Source organism: Nannobrachium achirus (assembly GCF_963921795.1).
Source record: "Nannobrachium achirus genome assembly, chromosome: 4".
In the NCBI taxonomy this organism is placed as follows: Eukaryota; Metazoa; Chordata; class Actinopteri; order Myctophiformes; family Myctophidae; genus Nannobrachium; species Nannobrachium achirus.
In genome coordinates, this window is record NC_137813.1 from 48,449,138 (window position 1) to 48,467,446 (window position 18,309).

An 18,309-nucleotide genomic window follows, 5' to 3' on the forward strand; every position below is an offset into this window, starting at 1 on the left:
ATCAGTGAAGCTTGCCAGTGCTAATCAGAATGTTCAGTACCTTAACCCATTTAGGCCTAGAATTATTGAATGCTTTAGCTATTGAAAAATAGCAGATATACAAGCTCACAGCGCGGCACCGAGTGCCGCGCTGCAAGCTTGTAGATCTGCTATTTTTGAAAAAAGTCGTGAAAATGTGTGCAAATCTTTGAATATATGTGTTTTCAAAGCGAACGTTTGTAACTCCAATTTTGCTTCTGGGTGGTCCCTGGAACTAGACATTTTGAGATGCGGGTCCGTGGCCAAATAAATATAATTTTGGGGGTCCTTCACATGAAAAGGTGTGAGAACCACTGACATAGTAGTCTCTCAAGAACAGACTAACTGAGTTCCAGTTCAAGTGAAAAGGACCTTTTCTTTGACGATGGCTGGCCAGATTGCTGACATATAGAAACATAGTTTTTTTTCCAAAAATCTTAGAAGGATTCAAAAGACACTTATAGAATCGGGTCAAAATTAAAATTTTCACGATTTTTCAAAAATAGCAGATCTACAAGCTCGCAGCGCGGCACTCGGTGCCGCGCTGTGAGCTTGTATATCTGCTATTTTTCAATAGTTAAAGCATAAAATAATGAAACACAAATTGTGTACCCGTTCTGAATGGGTTGACCAAAGATCTTCTAAAAGCTATCTACTGTACCTCTCTGTCGCTGTCGTATCCACATGAATGTTACCTATGAGTGGAACTGTCGCTTGGCCCCACAAATCCTGCGTTTAACCTCAGACTTCCTCCTCCCCTTCTTCATTGTTCATCACTGCACCATCACCTTCAACCGCCCCTGATTCACCAGCTTCTAAAGAAACAATAGTTCATTGTCAAAACCATTTTACACACACAGTTAAACATTTCACTTTGAGCCTTGATGTCTCCGACCGCCGTGATGAAAATGTGCTAAACTGTTTCGTGTTGTGTTTCCCCACAGTATTCTCCCAGTATGAGGACTACATACCTATCTATGACTGATGCCCAGATCAGACACTTTGGGACTGATTTCCAGGTATAGCCTGCCACCTGCTGGTTCATTCTCAGGGAGGAGCTGTCTGCAGGGAGCTTGTCTGAATCCTTTTAAGAGCAAAGTGTCTTCTTCATGACCTCGAAACAATTCACAAACGCCATACTGCGCTGTCTCGGTGTGGGACATTTTAGCACAAAAAAGAATATCAATTCTGAGTGTTAATTCAGCTCAGAGTGTACCCCAATGGACCCTGTTTGGTTACATTTGTACGAATGGATAAATGAACGCTGAGAACTTTACAGTGTAAGTGTACGTACTCTGAATGCCCTGCATACGGTTTTGAATGCAGGTTGATGATTCTTGAGACTATTGTTGCTGTCATTATTTACAATGATGAATAATCATTCTTACACAAGGGTTCATTTTGAGCCAGAAGAGACTGTGAAGTCATTTATGGGCCTATAGATATTTTTTTTTTCTTTTTTTTTTGTGAATATAATGGGACCACGGACAATGTGACAGTTTTGACAATTTTTATTTCATATGTACAGTATATAGATTTGGGGAGAAATTAAGTAATTGCCACTGTTGACAGACCTTTAATAGTGATACTTTAATAACAGTCAGCGAAACCATGCAGCTCTAGGTTTCATGTTATTCCTTGAGGCGTCCATGTCTCCCTCTGCCAACGAAGAGACGTAAGTGCAACAATGTCCAAACTATAATAAATACGGTTGCGTTAACTTGCGTATCAAGTCTAAAACACTCGTGAAAAGACAGGAGGCAAGGATTGAAGATGTTACGATTCTGATTAGGAGTTACGAGGATGAACGAGATGGCAGGAATGACCACATTAGAGAGACAGTCCAGATTGTAAGCGCTGCCTGGGGATAAAGTAAGAGAGGCGAGGTCGAGATGGTTTGGGCATGTGCCGAGGACCGCTACTGGGTTTATTGGGAGAAGGATGCTGAAGATGGAGCTGCCAGCCAAGAGGAGAAGGGGAATGCCAAAGAGGAGCTTTTCGGATGCAGTGAGTGACGACGTGCAGGTGGCATGATACAAAGGACAGGAACAGATGGAAATAGATGATCCGTTATGGAGACCCTCAACAAAATCTGTTTCTCCAACTTCTTCATATACTCATGACGTAATCAGCCAGTTGATGTCTTTGCTGTCACCGGGGTCTCAATGGAAGAGTTGGGGGGGACCACCTACAACGACTGCAAATGTATTGGTTATTTTGTATTAACATACTCTACTATACAGATCGGTTCAAATAACCTTTTATTCATTCAAAGTTCCAGATTGTAGCTTTAATGCTTTGAGGACTTCATTTTCAACGTTATGATTCGAGTTAAGCACCATATGTTTCTCTGCTCAATGTAGCGTTTTATTGACGTCAAAGAAAATGTACACCAATATTATTTTGAAGTGCCAGACAAAAATACTGTTCATACTGGTCCATTGTGATGTCTTTGTTAGTTCTGTTTGCACAGAAATGTTGCATGTTCTCCTGGAGCTATCATAAGATTGCGTCTTTTAGTCCCCATTTTTGTATTTAAGTGTATTATTGCTCATCAGGGATGTTAAATTATAGCATATACCTAACTGAGGGGTAAACTGCCTGTACATTAGCATGTGAAACATTACCTTGAAAAGATTGTTGTTGTTTTTTTTTGGGGTGGTTTTTGCGTTACAGCTACACATTAGTAGCTAGTTACTGCAGTGCTTATCTAAAAGGACATAACCCATACAGAGAATATAGAAATGCACTGGTCATTCGTTTTTATTTTTTTATTTCTTTTTACTACTTTTTATGTGGTTATGATCCCTTTGATGTACAAACAAAAAGTAGCCCATAGGTTTTAAGTGTTTTGTGGTTAAGCATATCAGACTGAACTGTTGAAAAGCGTATAGGATTAAATCCAGTACGCCGCTATATAACAGCAGTGTAAATCTGTCCTGCAGCTGGTAAAACATGAACTGAATTTATGTACCACTGGGAAGTTTAATATTACTCTATGATCCATATTATTGCGAGTGAGAAAATATGATGTCATCCTTTTCAGTTCATGAGACGCCTATTCATATGTTTGAGTATCAGGCTGAATTGATATGAATTATTTTATGCATAAACTAAATTAAGCTAATTTGTGCGTGGCTTTAAAATGTCTGTTCATATAATTCTGTGTTGGTCATAAAAAAACATTTTTTTATGTCTCATTAAAAAAATACATACATTACTATAGGCTACTTTAGGATTTTATGGTTTTATATCCTGTTTAACAGTAGTGAGTATAGGGCATAGCATTGGTGGTGCCACAGGTATTTATTGTCTCCACCAGCCGAAGGCATGGGGGAGAGTATGTTTTCCTCTCCGTCCGTGCGTGCGTCCGTCCGTCCGTGCGTCCGTGCGTCCTCGCAGTTTGTGAGCGCCAAATCTCAGTCGCCGTTGGCCCGGTTGCTGCCAAAGTGAGCACACACATTCCCTGGATGCCAATCTAGAACCTCTGCCCTAAATTTTTCAAATGGGCCTTTTCTAGTGCCAACTAGTGGCCGATGTTTGCTAAACACATTTCTGTGCACTACTCTTACAGATTTTGTCCAAAAATCCTACAAATCGGTAGGCAATATCTCGACAGTCATGTGATTGACACGGATCTGTCCGATTTTGCATATTCCATCCTGATTGGCTAAGATTGGCTTCCAAAGTTTGTGGGATTGAGCCGTTTTGAACAAAATGCCTCAAATCACGAACGCAAAGTGCAATTATCATGAAATTGCGCACACACGTTCCCACTAGGCCGAGGAAGAAATGCCACTAAATTTTTTTTTAATCAGCCTCATGGTGGCGCTATAACAGCCCGATTTGTGGTTTTACCTATAACTCCACCGATCAGTTTCAAACTTTGTAAGCGCACTCCCTAGAGGCTAAGGATAAACCTTTGCCCTGCATTTTTCACATCAGCCTTTTATAGCGCCACCTTTGGGCCGACTTATGTAAAACACATTTTTGGATATTACTCCTTGAGAAATCGGTACACAGTATCTCTATAGTCATGTGATCAAGTCCGATCCGTCTGATATTTCATATTCCTTCCTGATTGGCTAATATTAGCTTCCAAAGTTTGCAGGATTGCTCCGTTTTTGAACAAAATGCCTCAAATCATCAACGCAGCTTGCGATTAGTGTGAAATTTGCCACACATATTCCCACTAGGTCAAGGAACAAATGCTACCTTTTTCACATTGGGCTGTTATAGCGCCACCAGCAGGTAGACTTTAGCAAAACACATTTTTGGAACACAATGCTTGAAATCATGCATGCAGCGTCCGATTGCCATGAAAGATCTAAGGTGAAGAACATATGCCACCCTTTTTACATTGGCCTATTATACAGTAGCACCACCAGGACGCACGGCCTGGTGGAGACCTGTGCTCGGAAGAGCACTGCTTCTAGTTAAATATAGTATACTAGTCCTTACCCGTTCAAAGATATGAGCTCCGAAATGATGTGCAGTGTGTGGGTTATGGGGTGTGCACTGTGCACACAGTATATGAGGGATGGAAAGTAACTTTCTGGTGCTTGCATGATAATATGTAGGAGCATCAATGTAAGAAATACCCGTTTCGTTTAAAGGCTACAGAGAAACTGTGTACCGATCTACATGACAACATCTGAAAGAGGGCCAGCCAACACCCCCCCCCCCCCCACACACACACACACACACACGCGCGCGCGCGCGCACACACACACGCACACACACACACACATGCACACACACACACACACACACACACACACACACACACACACACAGCTGGTTAAACATGTTGCCCCATGCTAGATGCAGAATAGATATGCCTCATGCTAGATGCAGAATAGATAGTAGTTACACCATAAAAATGCTAATATACAGCATATGATTTGTGAAAGTGACAAACGGGCTTCACAGTTATGTCAGGTGTGTTCATATGCTAATGGTGATGCGATTTCAGATCAATTGCTCCAGCCACTGAGGAGAAACGCTGTGACAGACACTCAGACAGACACTCAGACAGACAGACAGACAGACAGACAGACAGACAGACAGACAGACACTCACTCAGACAGACATTCGCAAAATTATAGTATAGATAGGCTAATATAGGCTAATTCAATAAATACACATACATGTGGGTTCAAAATTACACCAGTCTAGTTTGGTGCGATAACTCATTGGTTCTCAAAGTGGGGGTCCTTGAGAGAGTTCCAGGGGGTCCCCAGCTAATGATACTTAGGAACCATTGACCAAATGGACCCTTATGGCATGGGTATGTAATTCAGAGAGTTACATACATACCCATACATAGAGAGTGTACAGGGTCCATTTGGTTCCATTTGTACACTCTTTAAATTAACAATGATTTTACAAAATACAGAGATAGAAATGCCATTAAATGGGGGTCCGTAGCCTAATGCTTGTCAAACTGGGGGTCCTTGAAATTATAATGGTTGAGCATCACTGCTAGAGATTGATTGATTAATTGAAGAATGTATTAGAAGGTTGCATAGGAAACTAGAAGCAGTGCTCTTCCGAGCACAGGTCTCCACCAGGCCACACAAATCGGCCTGTTATAGCGCCACCATGAGGCTGATTTAAAAAATGTGGGGCAGAGGTTCTGAATTAGCATCCAGGGAGAGTGTGTGCTCAGTTTGGCAGCGATCGGGCCAACGGCGCCGGAGATTAGCTGGTAACAACCAGGCCACACAAATCGGCCTGTTATAGCGCCACCATGAGGCTGATTTGAAAAATGTGGGGCAGAGGTTCTAGATTGGCATCCAGGGAGTGTGTGTGCTCAGTTTGGCAGCGATCGGGCCAACGGTGACTGAGATTAGCTGCTCACAAACTGCGAGGACGCATGGACGCACGCACGGACGGACGGACGGACGGACGCACGGACGGACGGACGCACGGACGGACGGACGGACGGAGGGGAAAACATACTCTCCCTCAGCCTTCGGCTGGTGGAGACAAAAATACAGTTTCATGACAGTAGGCTACAAATCACTGGTACAATTAAGGTCAACTATAAGCTTATTTCCACAGGAACGGAACCACTTTATCTCATATAACATTGAATGACAGACGGATAGAACAAGCCAACTCTTCTCTTATGGGGGTCCCTGGCATATCTTTTCAAATGGGGGTCCGCGGGCTAATACAAGTGTCATTGTGGGTCCTTGACATGAAGAGGTTTGAGAACCACTGCGCTATTAAACTAACTTTGTTCTTTCTCAGTTTCCATAGCAAAGACAGAGTGGGCGTGGCCATGTTGTCAGCTAGCTAGCTAGCCTCAGCCTGCTAGTGTACACAATCCTATCACCATGGATATAGAACGGTTGTCACATGGCTGGCTTAGATGCAATGTAATAAGTAAGTAATAAGTGTGCTCATCAGTGCAGGGGGTTTAGCGGGGATGTGGCTGAATAATGGGAAACGTTTTTGGGAGAAAGAGTGGCCCTTCTCGGATAACGGAGCAAGACAAAGCTGTTTTGGTGAGTGGATTGTCCGATTATTTACAGTGAGACAGGCTAGCTGGTGGATTAAGTTCAACGTGAGTTCGTTTACCTACCCTGGATTTAGATTTAGACTGGGCATTAATAAACGCCCTTTAATGTAATCATATGCTAACTGTGACCAATGGACAGTTGTAGCATAAGTAATTAATACGTAGTAACAAGTCATGCGAAGCTATACAATAAGGTCCTGTAAAAGTACTATGATATCGTTTTGCAGTCGTGCATCTGCATCAGCCATGTTTTGATTGATTGAAGACTTTATTAGAAGTTTGCATAAGAAAAGGTACAGTTTCATGACAGTACAGTTCACTGGTACAAGGTCAACTAAACGGAGATCCGAGGATAGAACACAGTATGCAGTAGATATTGTCAGAAATAAAAAACTAAATAACAGTGCAAAAATATATACAGTATACAGTTACTAAAGTTCCTTTAGTAACCTAAGAAAAACTGTATGTATTTAGCAAAAATATGGCAGACATTCACACTTCACAGTACACCTTGTTTGCCTATGGCAAGCCTACATGTTATTCCTGTAGACCTGTGTTGTTGTCTGTTTTCTAGCAATTGAAACAGCAGAGAGATAAGCTCAAGCAGTACCAGAAGAGGATCACCCTGCAGCAGGAGAAAGAGAGGCTTCTGGCCATACAACTGCTGAAGGATGGGAGGAAAGAGTAAGCATCAATTATGTAGTTTTACCTACTAGAAAAATCGTGTGAAGTAAGCGGTGCTTTTTATGAGTTCATTTCATCAAGCGTCCCACTAGCCAATCACAGCATGTCCTGCGAAGCTTGGCCATTGGGACCCTGGGCGTACAACAAACTTTGAGCCGATTGTGCCAAGATGTAGGCCAGATGTAGGCCACGCTTCAGTTTACTTAAACCGTAGACAAGCCCCAGCCTTTTTTTAACACGTCTTCCCCCCAGTCTTTGACCGGACATTTTACACAACAAACTTTGAGCCGTTTGTGCCATGATGTAGGCCCTATCAAAGACAAGATAGCTATGTTGGAGCTATAGCTCCTGTTCCAGGAGCACCACTCAAAAGCCACAACTGGGATGCTAGATTTAATACAATGTTGTGAAAATAAATTATCTTTAAAACTAAATGGTAAATGGTGCATTTATATAGTGCTTAGTCTGCTTACTGGTTTTATTGTGGGTGCTTTACACCCATTCACACACACATTTATACACAGATGGTGGATGAAACCATGCAAGCAATTAGGGGTTCAGTGTCTTGCAGTGTAAGTGTCTTGCTCAAGGACTCTTCGACACTAACTCTGGGGGAGCCCGGGATCAAACTGGGAACCTTCCGGTTCCCACACGGCCGCTTTTAAGACTTCAAGTCAACTACTCATTTACTGGCTACATAAAGAACTTCTCAAATGCACTGTACAATAAATGCTCCAGATGTGTGAGGCTCGATTACAGTGGTTTCTAATTGTATGTGGCATGTCTTACCTGCGGTTGGAGATGGATGGATGGATGTCTTACCGTGTAATGTAATACCAACCTTTCTAGAGCTAGCTTCATAATCATGTTTTACATTGTATTTGTCCCTACAGGAAGGCACTGCTACTTCTTAAGAAGAGGCGGTATCAGGATCAGCTGCTAGACAAGACTGAAAATCAGATTTCAAATCTAGAGCACATGGTAATTAATTTACACTTTGTTGCACGGCTGCATTGCTCAATGAAAATAAAGTAACGTACATGACGTTGCATGAACCTTTTCCTGTTGTAAATCAGTTATAGCTGTTTTTGAGCTATTTATGGTCACTTGCCGAAGTATTAAAGAGCCCTGAATTCACGCCAGCAGTGCATTCCGCGTTCTGAGGAAGCGGAATCATTCGTGACCATCACTTTCACCGCTGTGGCCGGAGCTAGACAGAGTGTCTGCCAACCAGAAGTATGCAGTGGTCCGAGAGTCGTGGATTACTACTAGGCATTACTGTATACACACTAAACTGACTACTGTATGCACAGTAGCAAATGTTGATAACAAAGTTTTAAACTAGTTTTAGTTGTAAGATGTGAAATGAATTAAGATTAAGCCACTGTATGGCCTATGGCTTGCCAAATATAAAATGTGTCAGATCATTTGCAAACAAGCTGCCACAGATGGATCATGTGTCTGTACATCTCAGTTCTGCTGCCGAGCGCATCATATGCTGGCTTGAGCCACCCAGAGCAGCTGGACCACATCTCTCTATTTACAAGGGTGGCACACATTTAGCAGAATCGTTGCACTGCAAAAATGCACAGTCTTCGCTGCTGGTGTGGGAATTCAGTGTTATTTAGTGTTATGAATTCAGTAGCCGTAATCCACTTACAGGTTCTGAGAAAGTGGCGAGGTTCGATGCATTGTCTATGGAGAGAGCGACCGCCATTGCAGTATACCAATATTATTAAATCAGGTGAGAGAAGTGATATACAGAATAAACGAATGAAATTGGAAGTGATGACACAGAAGTAAGCAGACAAAGTGCCAACCCACCTGAAAATGTATTTCTGTTTATTAAAGAGCTGGAAAGACAGGACAGGAGACCCCTGTTATTGAACAAACACTATAACAGTGATTACTCTATGAATATAGAGCTTTAACTTTTGAAACAAAAAAACGTAAACATAAATATCGCTTACACTACGGTTCCCGCTGTCAAGTCGTCCAGATAGGCAGTTGTCCAGAACCGCCGATCTGACCGATATGTCCAATTGTCCATATACCGTTGTGCTCAAAATTATTTAACCCCCCGCCCCCCGCAAATCTGGTTTATTGGTTATATTCACAAACTGTCAACTGAATGAAATAGAGAAATCATACAGAACACAACGGTATAGGCATAAATAATTAAATATATATCCAGGTATCCCAGAACCACCAATCCAACCGATATATATGGACATGCCAAGGGATCTCCATATATGGGCATAAAAGGGACAAAGACAGATGGGTGCAACGGGTACTCTGACAAGGCCCCCATCACTATGACTCAGACATACAGTATGTTATCGGTCTGATTGGCTGTAGGTTTGAGGGACGCATAGTGGCCTGAACCTCTAGTTTTAGTAAAACAAAAATGGCATGAGTATTGACAGCTGCGTCAGCCAGGTGTTGGTTGTTTTAGCTCACTGACTGCGGCGATTAAAAATGACCTTTTCCGCTTCACTGCCAAGGTGTTCTTACCTTTTACGCAGCGCGCGTGCATGTAGATCCTGCACACTGGTCCACGGATTGTGTATCACGCGTGTGCACGGCATTCGCCGTTACAAAATAATACAAAAACTGAATGAAATCCATGCAGCCGTCTTGGAGCTACGAGCCTCCATGTTTTCTCTGTAAACAAATAAAAAACGGATGCGGTCATTGAGAACCAGTTATGTCCCGCCTCCCGTATCCGGAAATGGATCCGTTTCCGTTCCCAGACCGGAAGTGCTTTTCATAAGGTGAAATCGGAACCGTGGATCCAATCAAAAAATCGGAATCCAATCAAAGTTGGATTGTTTTAGAGTTAATCTAATTAATTAAATGTTCGTCAAACTCGTCACTGGTGTGTTGGACAACCTTCAAAACTTGTCAAACTTGTCATATTGCAGGGGGTGAGTTAATAGGATAAATTAAGTTATAAACTCTATAAAGTTGACTGGGGTCCCCCAGCGGTCTATAATACTTAACTTGGCCCCATCCTTTTTTCCCTATACACCAAATCCCTGCCTGTTGTTTGTTTATTGTGTTTGTTTGCCTATTTTTGGTATGCTATGGTCCATGTGGTTAAAAATGTGAACATTTCTCAACAGGTTCAAGACATTGAGTTCATCCAGATTGAGATGAAAGTAATCGAGGGGCTCAAGGTCGGCAACGATTGTCTGAAGAGCATGCATCAGGTAATATATTCCTTTTACTATGTGCATTTGCTAGTTTTAATTTGGAAATGTGACCCTAACCCTCTCTTGTGATAATTTGCCTTTAAGCTGTCAGTACCATACACAACCATACACATATATCATTTCAATGGAATATCAAAACTTTGCTACAAGCATGTGATCTCTGGTGGGCGATTGTGAGTTTTTAGTTAGCTTAGCCTGTGCATATTGTTTGAGGATTAAAGGATTAAGAGGCAAATCCTTGACTACAGCAGTGTGGCTGCACCATATCCTTGGAAACAGTGCTCACATCTTGCTCAGAACATTCCCTCATCTCACAAGTCAACAAAAAAAAAAAAAAAAAAAGAAAAGAAAAGGAAATTGTTATGTTGCTTATTTCTTCACATATGCTGTTATTTAAATAGCCATTTAATATTTGCTTGACCACAATGTTTATAATGTTATTTAGATAACATTTAGTTTAGTGAGATGATAGGTTTGATCTTTATCTGGTATGCTAGTTAGTTTGTAGCTCTTAATTATCTTTCGATCGTTGCACTCTATTTATTTGACCATTTACACTATAATTTGTTGAATAGAGTTCATGCCATTTACTCCAATCCGCTCTCTTGATAAGAGCATCTACTAAATGCCTAAATTATAAACTGAGTATCCTTGTCTTGTTCGTGCAGGTCATGTCCATAGAGGATGTGGAGAGAATCATGGATGAGACACAGGAAGCCATTGAGTATCAGAGGGTAAAACATTTTCATTGTCGGAGGAGGCGGAGGAGCCGAAAGTCGGGGGGATGAAGGGGGGTCTCTCTCCATTCCGACATGTCGCCACTCCGACATTGACTTCTTATTGTCGGAGTGGCGACACTTCCATAGAGGTTAAGTTTAGGGTAAGTGTTAGAGATAGGGTTAGTGTCGGAATGGAGACATGTCGGAAAGGAGACGTATCGGAGTGCCGGGGTGTAACCGGGATGAAGATTTATGGCGCCTCCACCATCTCCACTGAAAACAAGCGCTCCGCCCTTGGTCCATTGTTGGAACTGGGATGGCGTTTTGATTCACGCATATAATTGATGTCAGGCCCAAGCACTCTAAGCTGTTGCTTCCTGTGTAATGTCTAGTGATCCTGGAATTGGATAGCAGCCAAATTGCCAGGCTACTGCCAAGTACTGCTACCTAAGATTTCTCTCTGTCATTAAAACTAAAAACTGAATTCCTATTTTCGGAATTGCTATTTGATGGCACTGACATTTTAGTTTGTTTGTTTTCATGAGATAAATTCAGATGTTGGGAGGATACTGTTTGATTATATTAAATCTTATGGAGACTTGTTTTCTCAACAATCTTCAACAGACTGATCATCATGGCCAATTCTTTTTAAAGCATTTATAATAAAACCAAAAAATGGACATAAAGGAAAATTACACTTTAACTTGATCGGTCAGCAAAGAATTCTACTGTGCCGTCATACACGTCTAATACACGATTACTTTGTTGTTGTGACAGCAAATCGACGAGATGCTGGCTGGGTCCTTAACGCAGGAAGATGACGATGCTGTTCTAGCAGAGCTGGAAGCAATCACTCAGGTTGGTGTCCATGTGCCTTTTTGCTGCCTGTAACATACTGTATCGAGGGCAAGGTAAATTTGACTGAGCATATACTGTGTGCTCAACAAAGCTTCACATTCATACAACTAGAACTGCACTCTGTCGAGGTGCCAACTTGCAACTTGTGCGCCAGCAGAGCACGCCATGAGGTGCGCCCACCACTGGCATCACCACTGGCGATGCCAGTTACATCACCACTGGCATCACCAGGGATGCTGGTCCCTCATTGGCTGTTAATGATGACGTTGCCAGAAATGCTGGTCCCTGAATGGGCTGCGGGCTTAAACACACACGGCTACCTACCTGCCTACATACCTACCTACCTACATACGTACATACGCAGCTGAACGCAGTTCTTGCACGCTCTGCTGGCACAAGTAACTGCCCACAAGTAACCACAATTTTCAATTCTTACCACCTGAGCTTATCCACAGGAGCAGTTAGGGGATTGAGTACATTTCTTTAAAGGACTACTGTCCACCGTTCAGGGTTCCCACGGTCATGAAATTCCTGGAAATATTTTGAAAAAAAAAAAAAAAAATCCAGTACTGGAAAAGTTTTGGAATTTATCAAGGGTCCTGGAAGGTCCTGGGAAAAATAGCTATGTATTGTCTTTGGTTATTGATTTTGTTAATATCTCTGAAATGACAAATTAAACATGGGCCAAATTGTCAAATATTAGAGGCAGAAATTGTGAAAATAGCCGATCTACATGCTCACAACGCCTCGCAAAGGCTATTTTCATGATAGAACCATGTTATGCAAAATTCCTCAACTCTTAGTGCTCGTCGGGGTGCCGGATCCCCAGTTAAAACATGATTATTTTGCGGGTCACGGCCTGAAAAGGTTGAGAACCACTGGCATACACTACCTGTCTTTGGGCATTGCGCATAGGAGTAAGCGACCTGTTATTGAGCTGAATTATTGTTATATAGACGTGGAAATTGGGTTAAATATTCTGGAAAAGTTTTGGAAAGGTTTTGGAAATTAATTGGTAAAAATGTGTGGGAACCCTGACCGTTATGCATTTCATTAATTGTTGAAATTATCATAGTCTATTACTCCTGTATAGAAACAACGATGATTACATTACAACCCATGTTCACAAAGACCTCCCGTTGATTTCTGGTTACTCTGGTTAGGTGTTTCTCTGTGTTCGTAGTGATCACTGGTCACCTTTCAGCAAAACTTCAGGAGCATTTCAGAGACACATCAGAATACTGCTCGGTTTCATTGCTCCTAATGGAACATTAGCCCTAAAACAAATGTATGGAGATAATGTTAAATAATATTTAACATTATCTCCGTTTTAGGGCTATTATGATGGTGAACATTGGGAGGGGTTGTCCAGGGATTTGAACTGACAACCATCTGGCAATAAGTCCACTACCCTCACCCGGTCCCACATATTTTGTCATTTGTATGAGAATAAAAATCAATAACTGTCAAGCTTATTTACAATGGAAGTGCATGGTATTGGATGGCAATCGAAAAAACATTCAAGAATGCACTCTGATTATTATATAATAATAAAAATCCTTTATTAAACGATGGATTCACTGGCGAGTTTCGAACAACGGTGAAGTGACCGGGTATGTCACTTACCCTGATGAAGCCTCTCCGATTCCAAAGGCACCAAGATTTAATAAAGGGTTTTTTATTTTATAATAATAAATCAGAGTGCTTAGGGTGTCTTTTCGACTGCCATCCTGTACCACAGACATTATAAGTAAGCTGGAAACTCATTGTTTTTTTATTCTTACTCCACTACTTTCGCTATCCCTGAAGAGCACCTGCAACACAATTGTTCTTAACCCAGTGCAGCACTCTCTTTTTTTCTTTTCTTCAATGTTATTTGTATATCGGCTTTTCTGAAAAGGTTGCATATGGTTACCAGACCTTGGTACACCAGCATATCTTTGGTGACATTGGCCCCAACAGATACGTGATATAGATACAGATTGCATTCTCTATTGTCTGTGTTCCTGAAAACAGGGAGAAGATGTAGCACTTCCAGAGGTCCCAGCTGAACCACTGCCAGAGGTCCAAGATGCAGCTAAACCTGAGCCAGGTATTAAGGGCCGTTTATACATGTAGTTACGTATGCTTGATTTTGTGTACGTTTTGGGTGAGAGAGTACGTACAGTAAATCCAGACATGCATTGTTCCTCTACGTTATTTACGTGCCGACCCGCTCTCCGCTCCAATTCTGCTCCCGTTGCGGCCGCGCGCCACATGGAGGTGGTTCTGCACACACGAGGAAACCGAAGCATTTCGCCAAAATATGTAGAACCACAGAATTTCTTGACCCGAGGTGATGTTTGGTAATGAGTGGACTGGTAACAGTCTGGACTGGTTCTGCTGTCTGTCTGCAACATTTTACATCGCGGTAAATGCAACTCCGCGAGGGTACAAATTTAACCACATGGATCCGGACCCAGAGTAATTATAACAAAACACACGTACACACCCGCTCATATATTGAACATAATTCCCAAGTAACAAATGAGCCGCTGAGCTAAATTAGCTCTTGTGTGCCTCGCTGTCTGAATTGTGTTGTGTTGTCAACTTGTTGCTGCACTGACTGTCACTGAATGCACCCGTCTCGCTGTTGGAGGAGAGGCGGTGTGAGTGTGTGTTTGTGTGTGTGAGTAGTCGAGGCGTCCTCTTCATGTGGTTGCAACGACGTTACTTTTTTCCTGTTTCTTGATCAAATATATTTCTTATTGAGACCCATGGTTTGAGAACCGCTGTCATAGAGCAGAGGAAATTTATTTTCCTCACTACTGCGCCTACGTTTGACAACGGTGGCCGCGGGTACTTCTTGCTACGTTCAGTTGGGAGCTGTACGCAAGGGTCCGAGTACGAAGCTAAATCATACAGAGTATTACGTACTGGGAGAAAGACTGTATATGGAACGGATCAAACGGACCAAATCTCTCTCACCCTCCGTTTCTTGTGTATTCCTGCGGTCCTTATGTACTACTATGCATGGTACTTTAGCTGTTCACTTTGTTATATAACATCTGTGGTGTAAAACTGTAAAGTAACTAAGTACATTTACTCAAGTACTGTACTTAAGTCGAATTTTGGTACTTTTACTTTAATGGAGTGTTTCCAATTTTTAATACTTACTTACTTCTGCTCCGCTACACCTCAGAGGCAAATGTTGTACTTTTACTCCACTACAATTATTTGAAACATTTAGTAATTAGTTACTTTGTAGATTTTTATTATTATTACAAAACATACATTACCCACTTCAGCCCTATATACATTTTGTCCATTTGAAAATAGTGATGCATTCTGCATAATGAGTATTTTTACTTTACTTTTCATGCCAATACTTTTGTATTTTGTACATTTTGAATTCCGGACTTATGCTTGTAACAGAGTACAGTATACGGTATCTGCTTTGCACAGTATTGACACCTTTCCTAAAGTAAAACAGATTCGTAATTTTTCCACCGCTGTATACCATCATACAATCACCTACACAAAAAATGATCCCATCCCATTATCCATATATAGTATACTGACATAATATCTTTTACCTGAGGATGACCATTTGTGTCTTTTGATTCTGTTTTCTAGAGAGGAAACAAGCCAAGAACAAGTCGGACAGAGAGATGCTGACTGCTTAGAAGACTGGAAAACTTGGTGTTTGACTCCCACAATGCATGGAGCAGGCATGCATTCTCTTGGTTACAGTATTTCATCTTCAAGGAAAGGAGGCTGTGTTTTTCCACAGGATACACACAGTCAGACATCAATGCTCATTCACTCACTCCAGAAAACTAGCACTGTAGTTGTGCTCTTGTATCCTACGACTGTGCACATTTTTACCTTTATTTTTAAACGAATAATGAACTAGACATTGCAAAGAAGATTGTCCTGTTCTTTGTATGAGTTGCATCGAAAGAGTATTTAATAGAATGGTGGGAGTACTTTTAGATGTTTTACATATTAAAGTCAAGTGTGACAAACAAACTTTTTGTGGTTTTGTGGGTGTTCTTTTTTTTATATAACCTTTTTTGTTAGAATTATCTTAAAGTTCATATTGTGATAATATAGCCTGCAGTTAGAATGGAGAATTTGCATGCATTGACCAGAGGGGGGCACCACTCTCCAGTTTTTTATTTTTTGTTGGCACTGAAACAGGTGTCCACATTCACACCCCAAGTGATGTGTGGCATTATTGACAGAATGGAAAAGCCACCTGTAGATATGTGGGAAACAATTTAACCAGACAAGTCTTATCTTTTAGCTGTCAAGACACCGTTTGCACTTTGCAATCCTAATGGGGCACTCAAGAATCTAATTAGGATGTACAATGGCACTAACACTAATTATCCACAGCCAGAAAAGAAAAATATATTACCTTTGGGTGCTACTGAAAACAATTGGAGTGCAAGTGCAACTGAGCTTACATAAAACAATTAATACCTATTAATATTGACTTGGCAAGATGTAATTTTATTTTGTGGGCTCTCAGATGTTTGCATCATCATGATGGATGCATTTATCATTTTACACACTTGATTAGAAAACACTTCTCAGTAGACGGTGTGAGTGATTTTGATCACAAGCCTTTTTCACCTTTCACCTTGGGAGGCTTTAGAATCACCCTTCAAAAAAAATGATTGTAGCCAATTGTAGATTGATGTTGATGTTTCTTGTTTGAAAGAATAAAATAAGTATATACAGTACACACACACGTAGACATATATAGATAATAGATGTATCATGTGTAGATATACTTTAATGAAACTTTAGTTGGGGGTTTATGTGTGCTGTTGTCTAAACTTGTCTTATGTGTGCTGTTTAAACTGATTCACTATCTACTCTGAGGTCACAGTGTGACACATTCTGACAATACAGATTTTGCATGACTGCACAATACAATACGTGCATTTAACATGAGTTGTTGCCTGGTAGAACTTGTTTTTCGAAGGTTGGTTGGTTGATTCATTCATTGATTCTAATATTCCACCAATAAAAAGTATGACTTTTGCATAATAAATATCACGGGAAGGCGGTGATTCAGGCACCGAGGCGGCGCATCAAATCTCTACCTCTGACAACAAGACAAGACACAGCTCTCTGCACGTTCATCAGCACTAGAGTACAGAGGCTGCGTTGAGTTGGAGTGCTGGGCGCCGAGAGAGCGTTTTATTCTTTCATATACCAGTGTACCCGTCCGCGAGTTAGCCTTTCTGTTCGCTGTGCGATTTGAGCTAGTTTAGTTACGTGTATATATATTTGCATTTTACGTGGATACCTTTTCCCCCCTCAAGGATAATACTGTTTATGGTCTTGGCTGAAGATTACAAGATGTCTCGCACCGACGAGGTCCACCGCGTTACAGAGAATGTCTACAAGGTATGGTGTTGTTCAACTAATTAATAAAGTTAGGACCTTCGCGATGCACAAGTTACATGATATTGATTCAGGACCAGGCCATCAATATTGTGCCAAATGTGTCAAATCTGTTCAGCCATTCCTCGATCATATCAGCGAGCACATTATATGAGCGCCTCATGATATGTTCACGATAGACAGGTAGAGAGAGGGGTCTTCCGTCCGTAACTGATCAATATCAACAGAGGTGGAAAATGTACCTACATTTTTTACTTACGGCAATATAGAAATACTCGGTTACAGTTAAAAGTCTCGAATTCAACATTTACTTGAGTAAAAGTACAAAAGTATTGCTATCAAAATGTACTTAAAGTATCAAAAGTAAAAGTACTCATTAGGCAGAGGACACTCAAAGTATAAGAATTTTCAAAGTATACAAATATTTTGAAAATAATCAAATACCTCCAAAATGTACTTAAGTACAGTACTTAAGTAAATGTACTCAGTTACTTTACACTGCTGAGTATCAATCCTTTACATTGCTCCTGTCAGTGCCACAACAAATACAAATTCATACAGGTTTGGCTCATGTTTGGCTCATAGTTGCACCTGTCTTGTTTGCCAAAATGCCATAATCTTTGTAGAATCTCAGAATCAATCTCTCTCTCTCTCTCTCTCTCTCTCTCTCTGTCTCTCTCTCTCTCTCTCTCTCTCTCAGGAGCTTATTTATTAACCATTAAGCTCTCAGTGTACTGTATTGCTGTGATGTACCTATTCATTCACCATTGGTAGAGTGCTTTTACATTATGTTTAAACAAAGCACACTTGCTGCAGTAGAGGGATTCCAGGAGTTAAATTCTGGGTGGGCAGAAGGTCTGCTCTGTTGCAACAGGTAGCCTACTGC

The 18,309-nt window shown here is 41.2% G+C and overlaps 3 protein-coding genes across 4 annotated transcripts in view; all 3 read left to right on the forward strand.

The window, feature by feature from the left end:
• ttyh2l (tweety homolog 2, like) overlaps positions 1–1,043 on the forward strand; it is a gene marked incomplete at both ends in the record, with an annotated part of 54,449 nt that extends 53,406 nt beyond the window's left edge. Inside the window, one exon of the mRNA XM_080724697.1 lies at positions 963–1,043. Within this exon, the coding sequence (XP_080580823.1) occupies positions 963–1,043 (81 nt within the window). The remainder of the gene's footprint in view (positions 1–962) is intronic.
• Positions 1,044–6,434: 5,391 nt separating this feature from the next.
• LOC308284160 (charged multivesicular body protein 6-like) lies at positions 6,435–15,869 on the forward strand. The gene is made up of 8 exons (XM_080724710.1): positions 6,435–6,533; positions 7,122–7,231; positions 8,125–8,212; positions 10,357–10,443; positions 11,115–11,180; positions 11,943–12,023; positions 14,040–14,115; positions 15,639–15,869. Exons 1-8 carry the CDS (start codon positions 6,468–6,470, stop codon positions 15,686–15,688), a joined length of 624 nt encoding a protein of 207 aa, XP_080580836.1. The 5' UTR covers positions 6,435–6,467; the 3' UTR covers positions 15,689–15,869.
• A 1,332-nt stretch (positions 15,870–17,201) lies between these two features.
• LOC308283372 (BAR/IMD domain-containing adapter protein 2-like) overlaps positions 17,202–18,309 on the forward strand; it is a 107,296-nt gene continuing 106,188 nt past the window's right edge. For both annotated transcript variants that reach the window (XM_080723797.1, XM_080723796.1), the window contains exon 1: positions 17,202–17,426. In XM_080723797.1, the coding sequence (XP_080579923.1) occupies positions 17,355–17,426 (72 nt within the window). In that variant the 5' untranslated portion in view covers positions 17,202–17,354. The remainder of the gene's footprint in view (positions 17,427–18,309) is intronic.